Source organism: Capricornis sumatraensis, chromosome X (assembly GCF_032405125.1).
Source record: "Capricornis sumatraensis isolate serow.1 chromosome X, serow.2, whole genome shotgun sequence".
NCBI classification, from domain to species: Eukaryota; Metazoa; Chordata; class Mammalia; order Artiodactyla; family Bovidae; genus Capricornis; species Capricornis sumatraensis.
The window spans coordinates 34,075,532-34,097,828 of record NC_091092.1 but is presented as its reverse complement, the minus strand read 5'-3'; the positions used below and the strand labels follow the sequence as shown (position 1 = coordinate 34,097,828).

The 22,297-nt window shown below is 40.0% G+C and overlaps 1 protein-coding gene across 3 annotated transcripts in view; it reads right to left on the bottom strand.

Moving 5' to 3' along the window:
• Window positions 1–22,297, bottom strand: part of TENM1 (teneurin transmembrane protein 1) — a 624,193-nt gene that overhangs the window by 150,667 nt on the left and 451,229 nt on the right. For all 3 annotated transcript variants that reach the window (XM_068962599.1, XM_068962601.1, XM_068962600.1), the window contains exon 16: window positions 4,576–4,695. In XM_068962599.1, coding sequence (XP_068818700.1) covers window positions 4,576–4,695 — 120 coding nt within the window. The remainder of the gene's footprint in view (window positions 1–4,575; window positions 4,696–22,297) is intronic.

Below are 22,297 nucleotides of genomic sequence, written 5' to 3'. Positions count from 1 at the left end.
AGAGATTCCAGTTTGCTAGTGTATCCTATGGAGAAGGAAATAGCTACCCACTCCAGTATTCTTGCCTAGAGAATCCCGTGGACAGAGGAGCCTGGTGGGCTGCTGTCCATAGGGTCGCACAGAGTCGGACACAACTGAAGCGACTTAGCAGGCATGCATGAATTGGAGAAGGAAATGCCAACCCACTCCAGTGTTCTTGCCTGGACAGGGGAGCCTGGTGGGCTGCCGTCTATGGGGTTGCACAGAGTCGGACACGACTGAAGCAACTTAGCAGCAGCAGCAGCAGTGTATCCTACAATTTTTGGACTTGCCAATCCCCACAATCACATTGCAATTTCTTGAAACTCTCTCTCTTCCTCTCCCTATATGCAGCTAACCCTTGAAAAATGTGGGGGTTAGGCTCTCCCCAAGCACAGCTGAAAATTCACTTATAACTTTACAGCTGGCCCTCCATATCTGAAGTTTCACATTCATGGATTCAACCAACTGCAAATCATGTAGTATGATAATACATATGGACCCATGCAGTTCAAACCCATGTTGTTCAAGGGCCAACTGAATTGTGTATATGTGTGTGTGTATATATATATATATGTATATATACTGTGTATGTATATATGTATATGTGTGTATATATGTGTATATATATATAGTGTGTATACATATATATGTACTATGGGGCTGGAGAAGAATTTTGAGAGTTCTTTGGAATGCAAGGAAATCAAACCAGTCCATCCTAAAGAAAATCAACCCTGAATATTTATTGGAAAGACTGATGCTGAAGCTCCAACACTTTGGCCAGCTGATGTGAAGAGCCAACTTGTTGGAAAAGACCCTGATGCTGCGAAAGATTGAAGGCAAAAGGAGAAGTGGGTGGCAGAGGATGAGATGGTTAGATAGCATCACTGATGCAATGGATGTGAATTTGAGCAAACTCTGGGAGATAGTGGAGGACAGAGGAGCCTGGAGTGCTGCAGTTTATGGGGTTGCAAAGAGTTGGACACAACTTAGTGACTGAATGAAAACAAATATATATATATACATATATACATACATATATGCATGTTTATGTACACGTGTATATGCACACACACAGAGGTTCTGTTTCTCCTCTTCCCACCTAGATATTACATATAATAATCACTGTCTATAGCTAACACTATTGCAAGACCCAATAGAATGCTCTGTGAATAATTAATTCCTTTGGGGTTCCCCCATCACAAATGGTCTCCATTGGCATGCGTCATTAAGAACAAGTTATAAAATCCCATGACAGTGAGCATAAAACACAGAAGGAAAAGGACATATTTGTTTGGAGACTGTTGTCAATCTACAATAAGACTAGTCCTATCCATAGGTAGAAGATGCTTATGTCTGCCTTAGGGTATCCAAAAATGAACAAACTCTTACCTTGAGGGGAATCAGAGGAAACCCTTTCTTCATCTTCCAAAGTCTTTCAAGCAAAGTTCTCAAGATCTTTAATGCTCCCAAGAATCTTATAAGAATGTCACCTCTTCACCTATTTTGTTTATCACTGGCTGAACTATTTATATGAGCACCTGTTATGTATCTAAGTTGAGTGTGGGAAATCACAGAAGATAAGAGCCAGATTCCTTGGGTTCAACTTTTGGCTCTGTCCTTATTAGCTGTGTTAATTTGGATAAGTTTTTTCCTCTGCAAAATGGGGAGGATGATAATAATGATTCCTGTCTCATAAAGCTGTTGTGAAGATGAAATAGAATAACATGTATGACAAAGAATACAGTAGATACTGGTACATATTCATCTTTCCTTTAGAATTGCTGCTTTTTTATTTTCTGCTACTCTGACCTTTCCTAATCCACATAGGAGAGCTCTTCTTACTTTTAGAGACACCCATCTTCCACTCCTATCCTTCCTTCTGTGTCACTTTGTTCCTATGACCTGGACTTTTCTTATTTCCTAGGGAAAGTTGTCAATTAGTTCTACAGTCCCCATAACACATCTGCATGTAACAGGGACTTTGAAAGAGTCAGGATGTTAACCCAAAGCAGTGATACCATTGGTGGGAACAACAGGCACAGTGGCAGACAGGTGAGATTGACACGTGGAGGCAGAAAGCCAGAACTTTTCAGCACCTTGCCTATCACAGACTGTCTACTAGGTAACTAAATGCTAACCTCAACCTTTCTATAATCCTTTTGCCCTCAGGTATACAGATGGTTCTTGAGTTACAAGGGTTTGACTTTTTCAACTTGATGATGGTGCAAAAGCAAGATGCATTCAGCAGAAACCATACTTTGATCTTTTCCTGGGCTAGCGATATGGGATAGAAACTCTCTTGTGAGGCTGGGCAGTGCTGTGAGTTGCAGCTCTGTTGGCCACATGATTTTGAGGGTAAATAACCATTTGCTTACAACTCTTCTGTACCCACACAACCAGTCTGTTTTTCACTTTCACTGACATATTCAATCAATTACATGAAATATTCAGCACTTTATTCTAACAGGCTTCATGTTACATAAATATTGCCCAACTGTAAGCTAATCAAAATGTTACGAGCACATTTAAGGAAGGCTAGGCTAAGCTGTGATGTTCAGTAAGTTAGGTGTATTAAGTGCATTTTCAACTTAAAATACTTTCAACTTATGATGGGTTTATTGGGATGTAAGCCCATCACAAATTGAGGAAGAGCTATAGTTTCCCTATGATATTCTACTTTTGAAATGTATATAACTCAATCTGAGGTAGCAACCAGCAGAGACACCTAAGTGGAAACTCTCATCACTCTGTCACTTTGTGTCCAAGAGACGACAGTGGGACAGTCTGGTTGGCATTTGGGGCACATATTTTGAGTGTTTACCCCCTTAGTGGAGCCTGAGGGAAGAGTTACTGCCAGAGGGGACTCTGACTAGAATCTGCCATCTATATAAACCTCGTTCTCACAGTGAGATCGGAGGAGGACGGTCTTGGAATGTTACTTAAGACTAAAACCAGAAATATCACAACACAAATGGTCCCTCTTTAATGCTTTCTGTAAACGGGAAACAAATTTATAGTCTTTTAGACATCACATTTCTTTTAGGTTCTTTTCTGAATATCAAATAATTCACTGAAACCTTTATATACTAGCTAAAAAATTGAGGCCCCATCATTTCTCCATGGGAAGCCAAATGTCCCTGAAGGCATATTCTATTTAAAGAAATAATTTTCATTTATAAATTTCTGGCACAGGGTTGAAATGCTGGCGAGGGAGAGACCAGCTTTGTGTACCAGCTACTGGTACATGAACTACCAAAATGCCATCATTCAATCTAACTGAGAGAAAAGTCCATTTGAATTAGTAGAGAGCTCTGATTATAATATATTTGAATGGAAATATAGTTTTATATTGCATATATATGTATGTATGTATGTGTGTGTGTATATATATATATATTCAGACTAGCTGCTCCCAGAGTAGTTCTGCTGAGCTTGTTATAACGAATTGATGGCTCATTAATAATTAGCAATACAATTCACCCCCAAATAATTCATATAATTTCCTAAAGTCCTAAAAACAATTTTTCTTAAGTAGCTTAAAACTCTTCCTTACTATGTCTCTATTTCTATAAGCCTTTTCTTGAGAGGCAGTTGAAAAAATAAATTCAGCATAGCTCACGTTGAACCATTAACAGTCCTGAAATGGTTAGGACGAAAAATAAGGTTTGATTTTAGGTTCTTGAAATGAGATAGTCTCTTACACTGTGATAAAGCTTCAAGGCAACAGGTCTCTTTTTGTGACTACTGAAGCGACTTGTTATGAGTAGGGCATTTTAAGGGTAGCCACCTGGAGACTGGGGTACCTCAAAGCCATCATTACAGTGTTACTGAGAATCATAAATAGGTACCTTTAAGCTGGACACATGGGCCTATTGACAAATATTCTGAATAAATGTCTACTTAAATGATGGCAACAAAAATGTTTTTGTGAGCAAATCCTTTTCCAGGAGGAGAAGATTTAACTAGTGGTCTTGTTTCCCAGGCCTCAGAGAACCTGGGGAAGCCCTCAGAGAGCAGCTTGCTGATTGGTGCTTAAGGTTAATCACTATGGTTACATGGACATCAAGGGGGAATTGATTAAGCTGCCCGTGCTCATTGATCCAGTACAGCCACTAGTAAACTAGACAGGACACATTTTTTTTTTTAATGTCTTAATGTGGATGAATTGTGTATCTTTGGCAGAAACCTTTTGGACAGCTTTATTTCAGAACTATATTGAGACTATCATGGAAGAACAGCCTACATGTACAATACTTTATTATCTGCATCATCTCACTGGATTATGAAGCTGGATTTATAAATGGAACTAGATGAAGGCTAGAAAACTCTCCAAATGGCCAGGGTTTCAAGAAGACTTGAGAGTAATAGTGCAGGTTTAGAAGAGAAATTTGGTTTGATTTAGATGGGGAATAGAGGAAATAACACCAATGACTTTTTACATACAGCTTGAAGGAAGATAGGCTTATGAAGCCTGCATCATCTGAGTGCTGGTTTGACTAACGGCTAGAAGTCAGTATTGGCCCCTCACAGTGATCAGAAACAACACTGACCTACCTTCCATCTTGCCGGCTGATGGTAAATCCATAATCACTGTGGTGCAAGAAACTAACATTCACCCCTACTAGAGGGGTTCCATCTACAGCCACCACTTGGCCTCGAATCACACAAGCACGCCTGCAACACAAGATGAAAGACAAATATAAAAGCATCCTGAAAATAGATTCTAGAAGCCAAGTTGGAGAAACTACAGAAAACACAGTTAAGCATAACAAAGAAAACAGTAACTTCACCAATTACTGGGTAGTCACTTCTAATAACATTTTGGTGAGTGTGTGCATATCTTTTTTACCAATATAAATTGGGATTATACTTGGCATAGTTCTGAATCTTGATATTTTAATTTTGGTAGCAATTATTAGGGCTTCCCGGGTAGCTCAGCTGGTAAAGAATCTGCCTTTACCAGGAGATCCACCTTTACAGTGCAGGAGACCCCAGTTCGATTTCTGGGTCGGGAAGATCCTCTGGAGAAAGGATAGGCAACCCAACCCAATGTTCTTGGGCTTCCCTGGTGGCTCAGGTGGTAAAGAATCACCTGCAATGCGGGAGACTTGGGCTTGATCTCTGGGTTGGGAAAATCTGGAGGAGGGCATGGCAATCCACTCCATTACTCTTGCCTGGAGAATCCCCATGGATAGAGGAGCCTGGTGGGCTACAGTCCTTAGAGTCGCAATGAGTCGGACACAACTCAACGACTAAATACAGCACATGGTATGTTATTAACGTTGTCCAATATAATTAGAAATTCCTTAATATATCATTTTGTTATTATATAATATAGCCCTAAAACAGTATTTCTTGCTTAATACAGCACCTGTCTTAGGATATTTAGTTGTTTTTTATTTTTTCTACATTGAATTTCTTATTTCCTTGGGAGGTAGTCCTAGTTGTGGACAAATACTTTTCTCTTATTAAAATTAGTAAAAACTAAAATTAGTTAATACCTAAATACACTGTAGATATGGTTAAAGTCCCTGCTGACCACCCCCGTCCTGTTGTTCCTAGTCTTTTCCCCAGAGGCAATCATCAGTAACATTGTGTTGAGTGCATTTTTATGTATTTATATACATAGGTGTGAACATTTTTTAGGCCCTAAATACATATTGCCAAATTGTTTTTATTGGAAAAAGAATTTTAATGAAGCAGACTTAGTTGGATGAATTTTAACAGTTAAAGTTGGCAAAAGAGACATGGTCCCTGGCGATAATGGACCCTGTTTCTCTGACCTGAGTGAAATGAAATATTTCAGGAGATTTTACCTTTAAACAAATGAGTTTCATCCTTGCCAAATAGGGGGACTCCATTAGACTAGCCCTTAATAGTGCTGGCCCTCAGGGACCCAGTCCACTAAAACAAGTAGACTTTCAGGTCTAGCCTGGCCAAAAAAGTTTAGGAGCTTGGCAGTTAAGAAGAGGGCTCATGGGCAACCCATAAGCATGGAGTATTCACTTCTCTGTCATTACCACGGCAGTGGGGAGGAAGAAGTCTCTAGAATGTGCATTTTATAGCTGGAGCTAGTAGGGCTGAAGAAGGTTGGGCAAGAGCAATGATTTTTCCTAGGGCATCAATGTAATTTTTTTTTTTCCCCCACAAAGCGAAATTCAGGGTATCCAGGCAAGCTCAGTCTTGGATTAAAAGGGGCCATGTTATTTGGGCAAACATGACTTTTCCAAAATAATCATAGTAATTTAACCTTGGCATTATATATTCTTTGAACCAGCAAGTCATGGGGAGGGAGGCAGGAGGGGGGTTCAGGATGGGGAACACGTGTACACCCGTGGCAGATTCATGTTGATATATGGCAAAACCAATACAATATTGTAAAGTAATTAGCCTCCAATTAAAATAAATAAATTTATATTAAAAAAGAGAAAAGCTCTTGACCACAAAAGCTCACTCAAGAGAGAGAGAAAAAAATACCCCGAGAAAGCAGAAGACAGTTACCAGCCAAAGCTTGGGTTATATGTTAGAGCCAATAAACATCACTACTAATATATTGCAATCAGAGGAACTGGGATAGAAGTTATACTAATAGGATGTTTCCTGCATCATCTAAAGCCTTTCTGCAACACAAACTATAAGCTACTAAATATAGCACAAAGCTAAGCTGGGCTTCCCCGATGGCTCAGGGGTAAAAAATCTGCCTGTCAATGCAGGAGATGCAGGTTTGATGCCGGGGTCACGAAGATCCCCTGGAGGAGGGCATGGCAACCCACTCCAGTATTCTTGCCTGGGACATACCATGGACAGAGGAGCCTGGTGGGCTACAGTCCATGGGGTTGCAAAGGAGTCAGACATGACTTAGCAACTCAACAACAACAACAAAGTTAAGCTAGTATAATTGATGCAATTAGTGCTTTTATTGAGCTCTTCAGGCCAACATTCCTTGTTCTGACATGAATCGGTGGCTTTGCTCTTTCTAGTGAGCTGCCCATCTTATGAATTCTGTAAATAACGATTCTGAATGGCATGCAAATGGCACATTGGCACTTGCTTTGCCTTATCTGATTCCTCTAGTTCCTTTTTGGGGAGATTTTGAAATTCTGAGATCTTGAAACCCCATTTTTTTCTAATAGAGAAGACATTTGAAAGGCACTGAATTCTGGATTTTGAATAAATTCTGACAGATCTGGTCCCTGGTTTTAAATCCAATGTAACAAGAAATGAAAAGAGAAGGATGTCTTTAGTTTTATACAGTAACCCTTTGAAAATTTTTACAAAGCAAATTTTGACAAACTAGGTATAGATTAAGTAGAAACCAGCTGAGAAAATCTCCTGCAAACTACATACGGATTGGAGCCAGAGGGGCTGAGAATAGAGGTATGTTTGTGAGGGCACCTCCATTTGAAAATCAGTACCGCATTGCCTCCTGAGCCTACGTGCTGATAGCTTTTTGGAGAGTGTGATGGGGGTATTTATGAACTTGCCAAGGCTTTACCAGTTAGCAAGGTGGGCTTTTCAGCAATGATGCCTTCCTAGGTGGTTGCTGATTTCCTACTGGCAAGACAATTCTACACTCGCTTATTTTATTTGTTCACATTAATCTATATAGTGTGTCTTCCCACAGCTGTACTAGGCTCAATTATTTTTGTTTTTATTTTGTCAAGTCTAGTTGACATTATTTGCCTATATTTTATGACAGACACAGGCCTGTCTCTTCTCTTTGCTGTTCTTTTATTTTCTATACAGCTTATATTTATGAAGGATCCAGGCTGGTGAGTGAAAGTCTCATAAAAGTTATCATTATACTGTGCATTTCTCTTGTATTCCTCTCTTCCTTCATTCTGTATCTCATTCTGAGTAGACTTGTCTTTTGACTCCTCTGCTCTTTACTATTCCTCATATTTTATGAAGCACACAGATTTGTGTGATAATGACTCATCAAAGTCATCATTATTCCAGACATTGTCTACCTGTTCTTTTTCTCATTCATTTCACTCTTCATCATTCATAAATAATGTGCAGACTTGTCTTTCAACTCCCCTACTTTTTTTATTCCTCATATTTTATGACCCACATGAACTTACAGCATATGATAAAGCCCCATAAAACTTATTATTCCACATTTATCAGGACTGAACTCTCTTTGTAATGTATTAGACTTTAAATGTTCTAAGATTCCCTGTATCTTGGTGCATTTGCTCCCATTATTTACACACTCCATGTCATCCGTTTTTCACAAGAATAACTCTTAGCTCTTTTTATTCCTGGATTACTAGTACTCACTATAGTCTTTGACCAAATCAGTCATCCTGCGTCAGTATAAATTGTCTAAATTTCAGGACAGTATTAAAGCGGTCTTTTTTAATTGGCAGTAATTTGGACTGGCACTGCAGGCAGAAACCTAGGAAAAAAATCTTTTCAGGCAAACTCTCCATTTCAGAATGAATGCTCTCGAGTCTGCTCACTTTCCTAGGTTGCTGCAGCTCCAGATGGCCCTTAGGGAACTGCAGATATATTCTTGGCAAATATGGTGTGTTGTGCCACTTCGTGCAGCTCAACTGCCATTTTGTGTGCTCCCAGCTTCTAAACTCAATTTTCTTCATAATTGTGGATGGCAGCCTTGTATCTGCTTTATTTTTCCTGATTTACACAGCCACCAAAATGTAGTTTCTCCCTCAAGTGTACAATCTGTTTGTGTATGCTTCTCATATCCAAGGCGGCCTGAATAATTCATGTTTTTCCTAGATTAGATCCTTGCTGAAGCAGTGAGGTGGGTATGCCTGGGGTCTGACTTTGGTAACCCCAGAATTCTACTTTCTGTGTTTTCTGTCCTATGCATTGTGCTGCCTCTGTGTTTCCTCTCCAGTTTCTTCAAAAAGTGAAAGTGGAAGTGTTAGTTGCTCAGTTAAGTCTTTGCGACCCCATGGACTGTAGCCTGCCAGGCTCCTTTGTTCATGGGATCCTCCAAGCAAGAATACTGGAGAGGGTTGCCATTTCCTCCATGAGGGGATCTTCCCGACCCAGGGGTCGAATCCGCGTCTCCTGCATTACAGGCAGATTCTTTACTGTCTGAGCCACCAGGGAAACCCCCAGCTTCTTCAAATCACCCTTTAAATGAGGCAGTCATCCTTGGCATGTCCTTGGTCTGTTCTAAGGAAACATTTTGAACTCTTAAATTTTTACCACATGAAAACAACCCTCTACGTGAGTCCTGATCTTTCAGGGACCTTTTTCTGAAACATTTTCAATTAAATAATACTCGGAACTCTTCTGAACCTTTGAAATGAGACACCAGAAATTACTGTCTGAACTGTCATGAAGCTATCACTGCAAATGTGTACAGCATGTATGTACCCAGTGTGACTGTCTTTTGTGTTGTGTGTGTGTGTGTGTGTGTGTGTGTACTCTTAGAGGTGGGTGCTGCATGCTTTCCATCTTTCCCTGGGGCTCTTGTTCTTTGATTCAGACTTGAAGGAAGACTCTGCTTCCTTCAACCTTTAGAAACAAGGACTTCTCCCTGCTGTCGTGGGTTACAGCAAGATAACTTGAACTTGGATAAACATGTCCAAAGTGACTTTAAAAACACGTATGGGGAAGATCACCCCTCACAAGTATGTCTTTTCATGCTCTCTGGAGAATACAGACTGCTGCCAAGTTGTCTACCTGCTGTCACTACGCTAAAGCAGCAACCTCAAAGGAACTGCTTCTCCCTGTAACTAAATGCTGAATCCTCTAGACATTGGGAGTTTGGTTTGAAGAACAGGGAATCTTGGGAAATGTAAGTCCGAATACACTTTACCGAGAGCCTTATTGAACTAACAAGCTGCTTGTTAGACAGTTCTGATGCAAAAGGTCTAATTCATTCTGTATTTGCTATTTTCATGGCATAGTCAAATTATCCCTAGCCTTCAATAAACTCTGGGTTCCATTTTCCTTTTCCCTTATTTGTTGCCTTTTGTCTTCGATGTCAAATTTCCAATACTCATTCAACACCTCAGGCGAAAACATTAACCTCAAGCCCAGAAGTTGGTTTGAAAAACAACACTGCAAACTAAACTGCTGAAAGAAGATGTAATTTACTGCATTGTATTTCTGATTAAAATCTTTCATAAGGAAAATGAGGCTGAAGGGCTCGGGAAGTTAGAGCTATTTGCTTTCGCTGCCAACAGGAGCATAAGCAACCTTTGAAGGGTAATGTCCCCAGTCAAGGCCTGGCCAGTGGGGGGTCTGGCAGCAGGTGGGCAGGTGAGGTTGTTTTTTCCACAGGAACAGATGAAATCCTTTCCACAGCTGACAGCTCTGGTCAAGAGACAGCACTGAGAAGGGCTGGGCTGGGAGAGGCCACGTGGATCCTCTGCTCACTGGCATTGGAATCCTGCCTTGTAAATTCTTCTATGAGTTGTCAGTTGGCTCAAGTCTCCAAGGGACAGAAAGCTGCTGCCTGTGAGGGGTGGTTTAATGGTTCTCCTGACATCTTCTCCACAAGCTTATTATATCATAAGGTTCCACAGCTGTAGATTGTGTCATTTGGGCTAAATGACTGCTGCTTCTGGGGGGGCCCTCCTAGAACACAAATACCTCTGAGCAGTTGGGACAAAGGGCTAATGATACCCTTGTATCCATGGGGGCACACAATGAACAAAGGATTTTATATTTGGGGTTCCCTGAGAGCTCAGTTGGTAAAGAATCTGCCTGCAATGTGGGAGACCTGGGTCTGATCCCTGGTTGGGAAGATCCCCTGGAGAAGGGAAAGGCTACCCACTCCAGTACTCTGGCCTGGGGAATCCCATGGGCTACATGGGGTTGCAAAGATTAGGACACGACTGAACAACTTTCACTTTCATTTTTCTCGGCGCCAAATCCGTGCTACTGCACGTGTCATAGCCTATCTTGGATAGGAGTTATAGGTCTGTCTTTCTTATTATATAGTCACTCCAGGGCAAGGACAGTGTGATTTTCTTCTGTGTCCTTCCTAGTGCCTTGTGTATATAGCATGTGCTGAAGAAAGCTCCATTGAATTTCAGCTCAAATATCTTTATGTGAAGGTACAAAATATTTCCCACCTATCCCATAGCACTACTTCAAGTGTTTCAGAGACCACTTTGAGGTTCCTGTGTGGCAGACAGACGTCTTACAGTTCATTTATTAGGAGCCAGCGTTCTCAATTGTGAATTATGACTTCATCATGAGAGTTTTGTTTGATAATTGACTACTTCAGGGAATTAAATAGTACCCCTGTGATTGGGAAGGATGAATGAATAGTCCTCCTCAAATACTTAATTTATGAACACTAACCTCATTTTTCCTTTATCTACAACCGTGTAATTACAATTTGGTATTTCATAACTCACATACATTTGAAGGCTCTAATATCAGGTATCTGGGGGTTTCCACATATCACATACTGTTTTTTTTTTTTCTAATTATAGGAGAAACTTTATTTTTGTCTATAATTTGATTTGAAAAAATATATTTTATAGTACAAGCTCCTTGTCCTCCATGGTGGTGTTTTATGTTAAGCAATACAAATATCTTAATATATTTTCTGAACCACTTGATATGGAATACCAAAAACATTTAATTCTGTACTTAAAGGCTGGAGTAACTAAATTTTCAAAATTAGAAAATAAAATCTGATTAAGATTTATGAAACATTTATTTTATTTTTTTAATTTTAATTTTTAAAATGCTTAATTCAGGTTGTAGCACTAACAGTTCATTTATTTTATTTTATTTTTTTTAATTTTTATTTTTACTTTATTTTACTTTACAATACTGTATTGGTTTTGCCATACATTGACATGAATCCACCACGGGTGTACATGCGTTCCCAAACATGAACCCCCCTCCCACCTCCCTCCCCATAACATCTCTCTGGGTCATCCCTATGCACCAGCCCCAAGCATGCTGTATCCTGCATCGGACATAGACTGGCGATTCAATTCTTACTTGATAGTATACGTGTTACAATGCCATTCTCCCAAATCATCCCACCCTCTCCCTCTCCCTCTGAGTCCAAAAGTCCGTTATACACATCTGTGTTTTTTTGCTGTCTTGCATACAGGGTCATCATTTCCATCTTTCTAAATTCCATATATATGTGTTAGTATACTGTATTGGTGTTTTTCTTTCTGGCTTACTTCACTCTGTATAATCGGCTCCAGTTTCATCCATCTCACATACTGGTTTTTTGATATGTTATCTAAGCTGGTACAGCACCATGAAAACATGTAATGTTACAGCATAAACCTGTTTTCATGTTCTGAAAATGTGAATGCAGTGAATGTTCATATGCAAACCCAGTAAAATCGCATTAGTTTTTACTTAAATAGAACTGGCTGATTTAATCTTACTCAGTTGGTCACTAGCCCAAATAAATAATACCTACTAACTGGGTAACATTAAAAGCAGCTAGGTAGGAGCATTGCCCATCAACATTCTAGGACTTTGGGAAAGGTGGTGCTTTGAAAATGCAGATAGTTTTTTAAGCAGAATTATTTTCCTCATGGCTAGTGATGTTTCAAGTAAAACAAAATGGGGGCACTCCCCCTGAGGTAGGGTGGCTATTTTCCCATCTGCCCTGGTAATTGCTTGTCAAAAGTAGGCTTGCTTTGGATGCCTGAGATCCCGAAAGTAATGGGAAAAAGATCAAGTGTTTTGAAGCAATAAGAAAACTGACGACACAGTCACATTTTTCAGGGCTGTGAAAGTGTACCGGTTTGCCTCATTTAGACACATGATTATTTTTGTCCAGAATTTGAATCCTGAAATATGTGTCCTGGAAGCCCTTGCAACCCTTGAATAATCTCGTTTTATTTTACTCTTTTGGTTGGTTTGTTTTTGGCTTGTTTTATACATTACTCAAATGGTTTTATCTTTGTAATCAGCCTGATGGGGTTTTATTAACCTCATTAACCTTTCCTGTCACTTCTCTGTGAATCTGCCCTTCAAATAATGGATAGTCATTAAATACAGGGCAAGTCTGTCTTGTTGGCTATAGCTTGGCCATGGATTACTCTTCCCTCCAGGAGGAAAAAGTGTGGTCTAACTTTGTCCACCCCAGTGCTAGCTCTGGCTTGTTAATAATCATCGATGTGACTTTTCCTAAGAAATGGAATTACTCTCAGCCTCGTTTGTTCCTTATGGAAAGTGAGACTAATAGTTCTTCCCTGCCTTATTCCTAATCAGCTCATGAAGATACTGGAACAATAAAATAACCCAGTAAAGTGACTGCCTTTTGAACTTGATCTTTCAAATTATATTATGTACCCTGATATTTATATTTATATATATAAATGCATATTATATATACAAATATACAATATGAATATATGTATTTATATAAATAAGACATTCATTAAGCACTTACTATGAGTCAGGTACCATGCCAGGCACTTTCCTTATTTTATTTCACTTACCATCAATATAGCCCTGAGTAGGTGCGACTAATAGCCTGTTTTAAAAAATGAGGAAATAGATTCAAAGAGGTCAAAAAATGTTGCTTAAGTTAATACAGCTATTAAGTGGCAGAATTGGTGGAGGTCTTTTGACCTGGACTGTCAAGGGCCTAAGCTGTAGCATTTTTAAGAGAAGATGTGAATGATGTAGCTACAAAGAAAAGAAAGTGTTCACCCACAAAGATGGCGCTATCCATTAGGCTATCACTACTTTGTAGACCTTTACCAACTGCTGAGCACTTTCTACGCGCAGGGTGTATAGTGAATATGCCACACGGTGTCATTTGTTCTTTCTCCATAAACTAGCATTTACTCTGCCCTCTCTAGAGACAAGTTTAGATGACAGAAGCAGCTAAAGTCACTTCACGTAGATCATATGGCTGAGAAGTAGGTACTAAGGATTTGAGCCTTTCAATCTTAATTTCGCAGTAAGATAAAATATTAGAAAACACCTATTCACACTGAGATAAGCTGTAGACAGCTACTGTGCATTACTAATGACTGTTATTAAGTACCTCAGGACATCTGAGTTTCAAAATATCACAAGGAACCAACTGAAAGGCTTTTTAAAGATTTGTGCTTGGATTTATTTGCTCAAGAACTTGCAAAGAAGTGAAAGTCGCACATTCTTTCTTTTTTGGTACGTTTAGGTGTTGAATGCTGATTTCAAGAGCTAGTCAGCACTATAAATCTTGGAGCCTTCAGCACTTTGTAATTTTTTAAATGTGTCTTGAACATGTGTTTCCTGAACTTTAGCATTAGATAAAATAGTTCCCTGAACAATCAGGAGTTCCCATCTTCACAGGTGTAACACCTTTCACATAAACGAGATCAAAGTGCTTTATTAGCAAGTAGCAACAATCTAACTTCTCACTTGGGACAACTGCACAGATGATAAGCAAAGGAGGTTGCTTAGGAAAAGTAATGTGGGAAGACAGAATCACAAGGGATCATGGCAGAGTCAAACCACTCTTGGGTTCTTTTTCCAAATGTGGGCAGGTTATGTGCAGTGCCTCCCTTTAGAAAGAAAGGTGAACACAGACATTGGCAGGTGCTGATGCTTTAGAAAGAGATTTCCTCAGTCCTTAGTTTATTTAATTTATTCAGCAACTGTTGCATTGTGTGTTTACCAACCCCTAGTTGTATACCTGGTATACTGTCTTTCATACTCTTAAAATTAAAAATACACACAGATTTGCCATACATAAACAGACTTGGAGGTCCATAACTGCTAGATTCATGAAAAAGTTAAACACAAAACATATGGATTCAGATTTGTTCCTCAGCAAAATTACGAATGATTATGTCACAAACCTTCTGGGGGAAGACCTGTACATAGACTGTGAATGTTAATTCAATGAATGCTTTTAAATTTTTCATTAATTAATTTTTGGCTGTGCTGGGTCTTTGTTACTGCACCCAGGCTTTCTCTAGTTGCAATGAGTGGAGTGGGAGCTACTAGCTGAGGTGCACGGGCTTCTCATTGCAGTGGCCTCTCTCGTTGCAGAGCACGGGCTTTAGGGTGCACAGGTTTCAGTAGTTGTAGCGCACAGGATTAGTTGCTTTTAGGCATGTGGGATCTTCCCAGAGCAGGGATCAACCCCACGTCCCCTGCACTGGCAAGGCAGATCCCTTATCATTGGACCACCAAGTGAAACTGAAAGTGTTAGTCACTCAGTTATGTCCAACTCTTTGTGACCCCATGGACTGTAACCTGCCAGGCTCCTCTGTCCATGGGATTCTCCAGGCAAGAATACTGGCGTGGGTTGCCATTCCCTTCTCTGGGGGATCTTCCCAACCCAGGGACCAAACCTGGGTATCCTGTATTGCAGGCAAATTCTTTACCATCCAAGTCATCAGGGAAGCCCACCAAGAAAGTCCTCAATGAATGCTTTAATATTGCAATAACATTGCATTTCTTATAAATATTCTAAAATATAAGGTTTTGTTATCTCTTCTTTTTCATAATTCCAAATCAGGGTAGAGTCTCTATATATTTGATTTCTTTTAGGGTCAAACACTAATGGATGAAGAGCTGCTATTTTTTTTTTTCTCTTTTCATAACTAAATGGTCAATGGCTGTTGCTGATTTCTCTTTCTGGAGGCTATTCAGTTTGTCTGAAGTAGTCAGCTTTTCATAATACTCCTAGAGGACAGGCACCCCATCCACCTATCAGGAAAACCTGGTACAGTAATCAGTGTGTAGTAATTCCTTGAGAAAGGTTGGTTCTACCTTTCTGTTTCACACAAGACCACAGGATCCTGATTCAGTGGGCCCCTACGAGTGACAGCCAGGCTCTGGATTGTGTGATAGGCTACTGCATAGTCCAGGTGGCAGGAAATGTTCATGTTACAATCAACTAACATATAGATGAATACTATGAGGTCTCAGCTCTAGTGTCATCTCCCCAGAGAGGATGTCCCAGACCACTCTGTCTAAAATGGTCACTCTTTGTCTCTAACCTTTCTTTACCTCAGTCGACAGCACCTATTCCTACCTGACATTTACATTTTTCATTATTGTCAGTTTTCTTCACTGGACTCTATGTGCTGTGCTTAGTCGTTCGGCCATGTCCGACTCTTTGCAACCCCATGGATTGCAGCCTGCGAGGCTCCTGTCCATGGAATTTTCCAGATAAGAATACTGGAGTGGGTTGCCATGCCCTCCTCTAGGGGATCTTCCTGACCCAGGGATTGAACCAGGGTCTTCCACATTATAGGTGGATTCTTTACCGTCTGAGCCACCAGGGAAGCCAATTTGTCTGCTGTAGTCTGGAGCCTGCTGCTGCTGCTAAGTCGCCTCAGTCATATCCAACTCTGTGCGACCCCATAGACGGCAGCCCAACAGGGTCCCCCGTCCCTTGGATTCTCCAGGCAAGAATACTGGAGTGGGTTGCCCTTTCCTTCTCCAATGCATGAAAGTGAAAAGTGAAAGTGAAGTCGCTCAGTCGTGTCCGACTCCTAGTGACCCCATGGACTGCAGCCCACCAGGCTCCTCCATCCATGGGATTTTCCAGGCAAGGGTACTAGAGTGGGGTGACAGTGCCAATACATGAACCAAGTAACCACTGTCATTTTCATCAATCTCAAGATGAAATGATTAATCTTTCCCAAATATGGATTATCTTGAAAGAAATTATAGGATCTATCATTACAAATGATGCCAAAGTATGGTTAATGGGGACATTTTTTCACTGTGGTGAATGGGAGTTTTTTGGGGTGATTGTTTTTTCCCCTTGAATTCATCTAACACAAACATTTCAAATTGTATTAAAAATTATTTATAGCTCTGGATGTCATAGGATGAAACGTCTTGCAAATAGTTAAGCTGCTCACTATCCAAATAAGCTTTGAATTTTTTTCTTGCAAATCACCAATAGACTCCTGTGACTGTCCATTTTAGCAGCTCCTCATGCTTACCTGAGTCAATTAGTCACATCTCTGAATGACTGCTGAAAACTTCCAGGTCAGTCTTGCTTCTGAAATTGTTTAATGACTTTGTCTCATTTGGTAGAATATGTCTTCTCTTACATCCATTTAGGTTACCTGTCTACTCCAGCAAAGCAGCAGAATTTGGGACTCTGAGTTGATGAACCCCAAGCTACTTGATGTTCCATAATCCACAGAATTTATTAAAATTTATAATTAATTTAATTTTTTACGTATCTGCATGAAATTTTGACTGCTTCCCCCACTGGAATGTAAAGGGAATTCTGTGAATAAGGGGACCCTGTTTCTTTTGTTTACCCTCATCTCCACAGTTCCTGGCACAGAGTGGGTGACTCAAGAAATATCTGTTGAATAAAGGAGTGAACACATACCTTCATCATTTTGTAAACATGAGTTGATAGCAGGATATTAGATTACATTAGGGAGAGCAGAGGACTTTGGTAAATATTGTAGAGAAATTTAAAATCTTCAGTAACTCTTGAAATATTAATGTATCAGTAAAATGTAAATTTCAAAACAATAATTTGTATCTTTCAAGTATGGTTATTCTTAAGTCTTTAGTCTAATCCAAGATCAGCAACTTATGCAGCAATGATCATCTTCCTACAGCCTTTCCCTTAACCTCAGTCTTGATTTAATAACTCATTTTGCCATTCACAGGATTTTTACATGGTATATGTTCCCAAATCAACTAAGTGCAGAAAAGCATATTTTATTAAATAAGTTATGATAAGTAATTATGGCTGTTACCTGGTATCATGAATAATCAGGTGTGTGCATCAAGATTTCATTATGGAGGAGAGTGTCATAAAGGAAGGGAAGGACTTGGGTAAATAAAGAGTTTGCCAAGAAGGCCATGTTCAAGGCATTTGCAGCACCTCAGTTTGTTTTGGGGCACTTGTCTTGGGTTTTCTCATGAGCTGGAACACCAAAGTGAGCCAGTTCACAGCGGTCTTCCTACTGACTTCCTGATACTGCTCATTATTTTCTATTTTTTTCTTGGTTCTAAGTTTTGATTATCAAGCCCACTGAAGGCAGAGAGCATTATTGATGGTTACACAAAGTTATAAACGATGTCAATTATGGACAGGCTCTGCCAGTGGTGGAATGTCTCATAAGTTAAAAAAAAAAAAAGAGTAATTACTTTGCTACTGTTATATAATCACTTCATCTTTTATGAATTTGTTCCTGTGCTATTTGGAGAACAGTAACCTTACCTTTAGGCTGCTCCGACATTTGGGAATTAACTAATTTGAGGTCCTAATATCATCTGTGTGTTCTAGGCAACCAAAATGAGTTTTTCATTAGTAAATATGAGAAGAGCACTTCAATATCACTGCATCTATGTCACTCACTCATCTACTCATTTTTTTAACCTCTTTTCTGCCGAATCCTGTGTTAGAATCTGGGGATATGGTGGTGTGGTAGATTAAAGATGGTTATACATTCTTTGATACTTCTCTCAGTAAAAGGTAGGATTTATGACCCTCCCTCTGAATCTGAGCAACCTCTGTGACTACTTTAATACATAGTATATAACACAAGTGACATTGGTATAATTTTGGATCCAGATCTTAAGAGACTGGCACCTTCTGGTTCCTGTCTCTTGGAATACTCCAACCTGGAGTTCTGAGCTCAGGCAAACTTCAAGGTTGGCTGCCATGCCCATAGGCAACCTGAATGGAGAGGATTTAAGCAGGAAGAGGGATTCCTGGAGGCTAGCCAGCTCTTCTAGCTCCCAGCTGAGTTAGATTAGCTGAAAGCCCAAATATCACGGAGAAAAGACAAGTCATCTTGGCCACACCCTGTCAGAATTTCTTATCCTTCCTTCCTTTCCTTTTTTTTTCCCCTGTATTTTAATCCACTATATTTTGGAGGAGTTTGCTATACAGTGATAGATAATCAAAACAAGAGAACATATCAGACTTGATCCTTGTCCTCACAGAAATCAGATTTAGCAGTGAGGATGGTTCAGAGCTTCTGTACTGCACATCCCAGAGTGGCACACAAATTTGAAATACAGCAACTTCACAGAAAGTTAGAACTAGAAGAAACCTATCACCCTGCTCAACCTCTTCATTTTGTAGCCTGTTAACCCCACTGTCATGGGCTTTGTTTTTGTTTAGTTGCTCAGTCATGTCCGACCCTTTGTGACCCCATGGACTGTGCCCACCAGGTTCTTCTGTCCATGGGATTCTCCAGGCAAGAAGAGTAGAGTGGGTTGCCACTTCCTCCTCCGGGGGAGTTTCCTGACCCAGGGATTGAACCCGTGTCTCCTGCACTGCAGACAGATTCTTTACCCCTGAGCCACCAGGGAAGCCCTCGTGTGCTTAGCGCTTTTCAACTAGGCTAAGGATTCCAGTAGAAGCAGGTGCATGAGACTGCCACAACCACACCCAGCAGCAGCACTGCAAATTTTAAGATCTTTAAATTGTTCTTAAAACTTTAAGTGACAAACATAATAGTAAAATGCCTCTTAACATCCACATCTTTCTCACAGAATGTGGACATTTTGTTTCCACTATGGTGGGACCTGGGAGTCTATTAGCCTAAGGTGTGAGGCAGAGTGTCTATCAACTTACTCATGAGGTGCACGCAGGCCCCTTAGTGAAATATTGGTGGAAATATCCTTCCATTAATCTGATTCCTAGTTCATGCTCAGTCACTTTGTTTCCTCTTAGTTAAGATAGGATTTTTACAGACTCTCAGGAAAACAGATCAGAAAGTAAAAAAAAAAAAAAACAACCAAAAAAACACTTGAGGTCTTTCTGCAGAAAGCTAGAGAAGCTGTGTAGTCCAGATGTTACAAACTCAAATGCCAACAGGGTCAGGCAGGACATTAAAAGTGCGGGAATTGAGCCAGAAGCAAGGGAATCAGTGACTGGTGAGCTAGAGAGGCATGCTATTGACATTCCAGAGGGGTGGCTGGTCCTCAACTCTGGAACACCTATACCAGAGATGTCAAATTTTGTCAATTTTCTAGAGAATGAGGACATTCCAATTTTTATGTTAGATCTCTTAGTTTCTAAATGTTGGGCCAAACAAAATACAGCTGTGGGCTGATAGTAAGTAAGACCTGATGTAGACACTAGACATGGATTGATGTGTGGATCAGCCTCTTGTGGCTACAAAACAGACAAATGAGTTTGGCCAGACCTTGCTGTCAGCGGTTGCACTAACCCCGGTAGGATTTTGTTTTTTAAATGCACTTCTCCATTAGTGATGGCGAGTGAAATGTCTGGCTTTGCAAATTACTGCTGTCATTTAGTTTAATGTACTCTTGTTTTTACATATTTATAAAAACCTTTTACATTATTAATAGTGATTAAATGCTTAGACACTGAAGATCAATAATGCTTCTGTTCACCTATTTACATTATTAAAAAGTAATAAGTCATACAGGGCGTGCAGAATATGTCGTTTACTTTGTAGTCATGTTTGGAGTTGGTCAAAAAAAAAGAAAGAAACTCAGGCTACAGGGTAAAATGTATTTAAGGAAAAAATGGTAACTGACAGGCTTGCTGGGAGACTCTACTGTGGGCAAATGGCATGTTGCCAGTGACATCACACCATCAGGGGCACATGAGGTCCACGTTCCATGTGCTCTCATATACCACTGCAGAGAACTCACAACAAGAAAGCTAGTCTCACTTGGATGCACAAGGATGAACAGCTATTTAACCTTTATGCATCCTTGCAACAGTTAGTCACTTATATGCCACCATCTTTAACTCACAGGCCTCCGATGGTGGCAACACTCAGCAGCAAGTCCTCCGTGTGGCTCACAGTTTGCCAGTAGGCAAATGAGCCCCTCAGCAATGATTTCTTCATCTGCCTCCCCAGCTATCACTCAATTATGTGGCAAAACCCTAAGAGCAAATTGGATTTCCTGATTACAGTACCTGTGTTCTAGATCTGAGGAGAGCAACCCCACAGTCAGATATGTATGAGGACCAAAAGTCTTTAGCCTGGCTCTCTAAGGAGCCAAAGTGGCTCAACATAGTGGTTTAGAAGTTTGGCTCTCAGTATGAATCTGCTTGCATTCAGATCCTGGCTCTGACACTCACTGATTGTGACCTTGGGCAAGCAACTTGATATCTCAGTTATTGTTTCCTTACCCCAAAAGTGGGGATCACAATGGTACCTACCATATCAGGTTTTTGTAAGGATTAAATAACACATGTAAAAGCTTAGTATGAGACCTGACACAAAAGAAGTGCTCAATAACAATTTATGTGTAGCAAAAGGCCCATTTTACCAGTTGTTTTACCAAGAAGTTCATTACCACTGGCTTGAACTTTGTAAATAATATCATCAAAATATCATTGAAATGTGTTCAAATGAGGTGGATTTTACAATATTGCCTGGTTTCCAGATGTCATTCAACCAGATGTCATTCATCCCGTAAAAATTAGATCTCAGTCACTTGGCTTATTTAAAAACCAGTTGAAATGGGGCAGCAGTGGTATAACAGAAAGATTATAAGAGTCACTACATAGAAATAAAACTACCATGTGAGCCACTACTGGGCATATACCATGAAAAAATCATAACTGAAAAAGACACATGTATCCCAATGTTCACTGCAACACTGCTTACAATAGTCAGGACATGGAAGCAACCTAGATGTCCACTGACAGATGAATGGGTAAAGAAGCTGTGGTACATTTATACCATGGAATATTACTCAGCCATACAAGGAGTGAATTTGAGTCAGTTCTAGTGAGGTGGATGAACCTAAAGCCTGTTATACAGAGTGAAGTAAGTCAGAAAGAGAAAAACAAACACTGTATATTAGTGTATATATATGGGATCTAGAAAAATGGTACTGATGAACGTATTTGCAGAGCAGGAATGGACACAGATGTAGAGAACGGACTTGTGGACACAAGGGGAAGGAGAATGTGGGATGAACTGAGAGAGTAGCATTGACATATATATATATATATATATATATATATATACTACCATGTGTGAAATAGACAGCTAGTGGGAAGCCACTATAAAATACAGGGAGCTCAGCCCGGTGCTCCATGATAGCCTAGAGGGGTGGGATAGGGGGTGGGTAGGAGAGAAGCTCAAGAGGGAGGTGATATACATATATATACTTACAGCTGATTTGTGTTGTCATATGGCAGAAACCAACACAACATTGTAAAGCAATTATCCTCTAATTTAAAAAAAAAAGAGTTGCTACAAAACAAGTCTATTGGCTGTGTGATGTTGGACAATTATTTAATCTCTCTGAACCTCAGTTTCCTCATATATAAAATGCACCAAGACAATACCTACTTCACAGGGATACTGTGAGGATACAATGAAATAATGTTGGTTTGAAAGCTGCACAGACTAAAAAGTACAATAGAGAT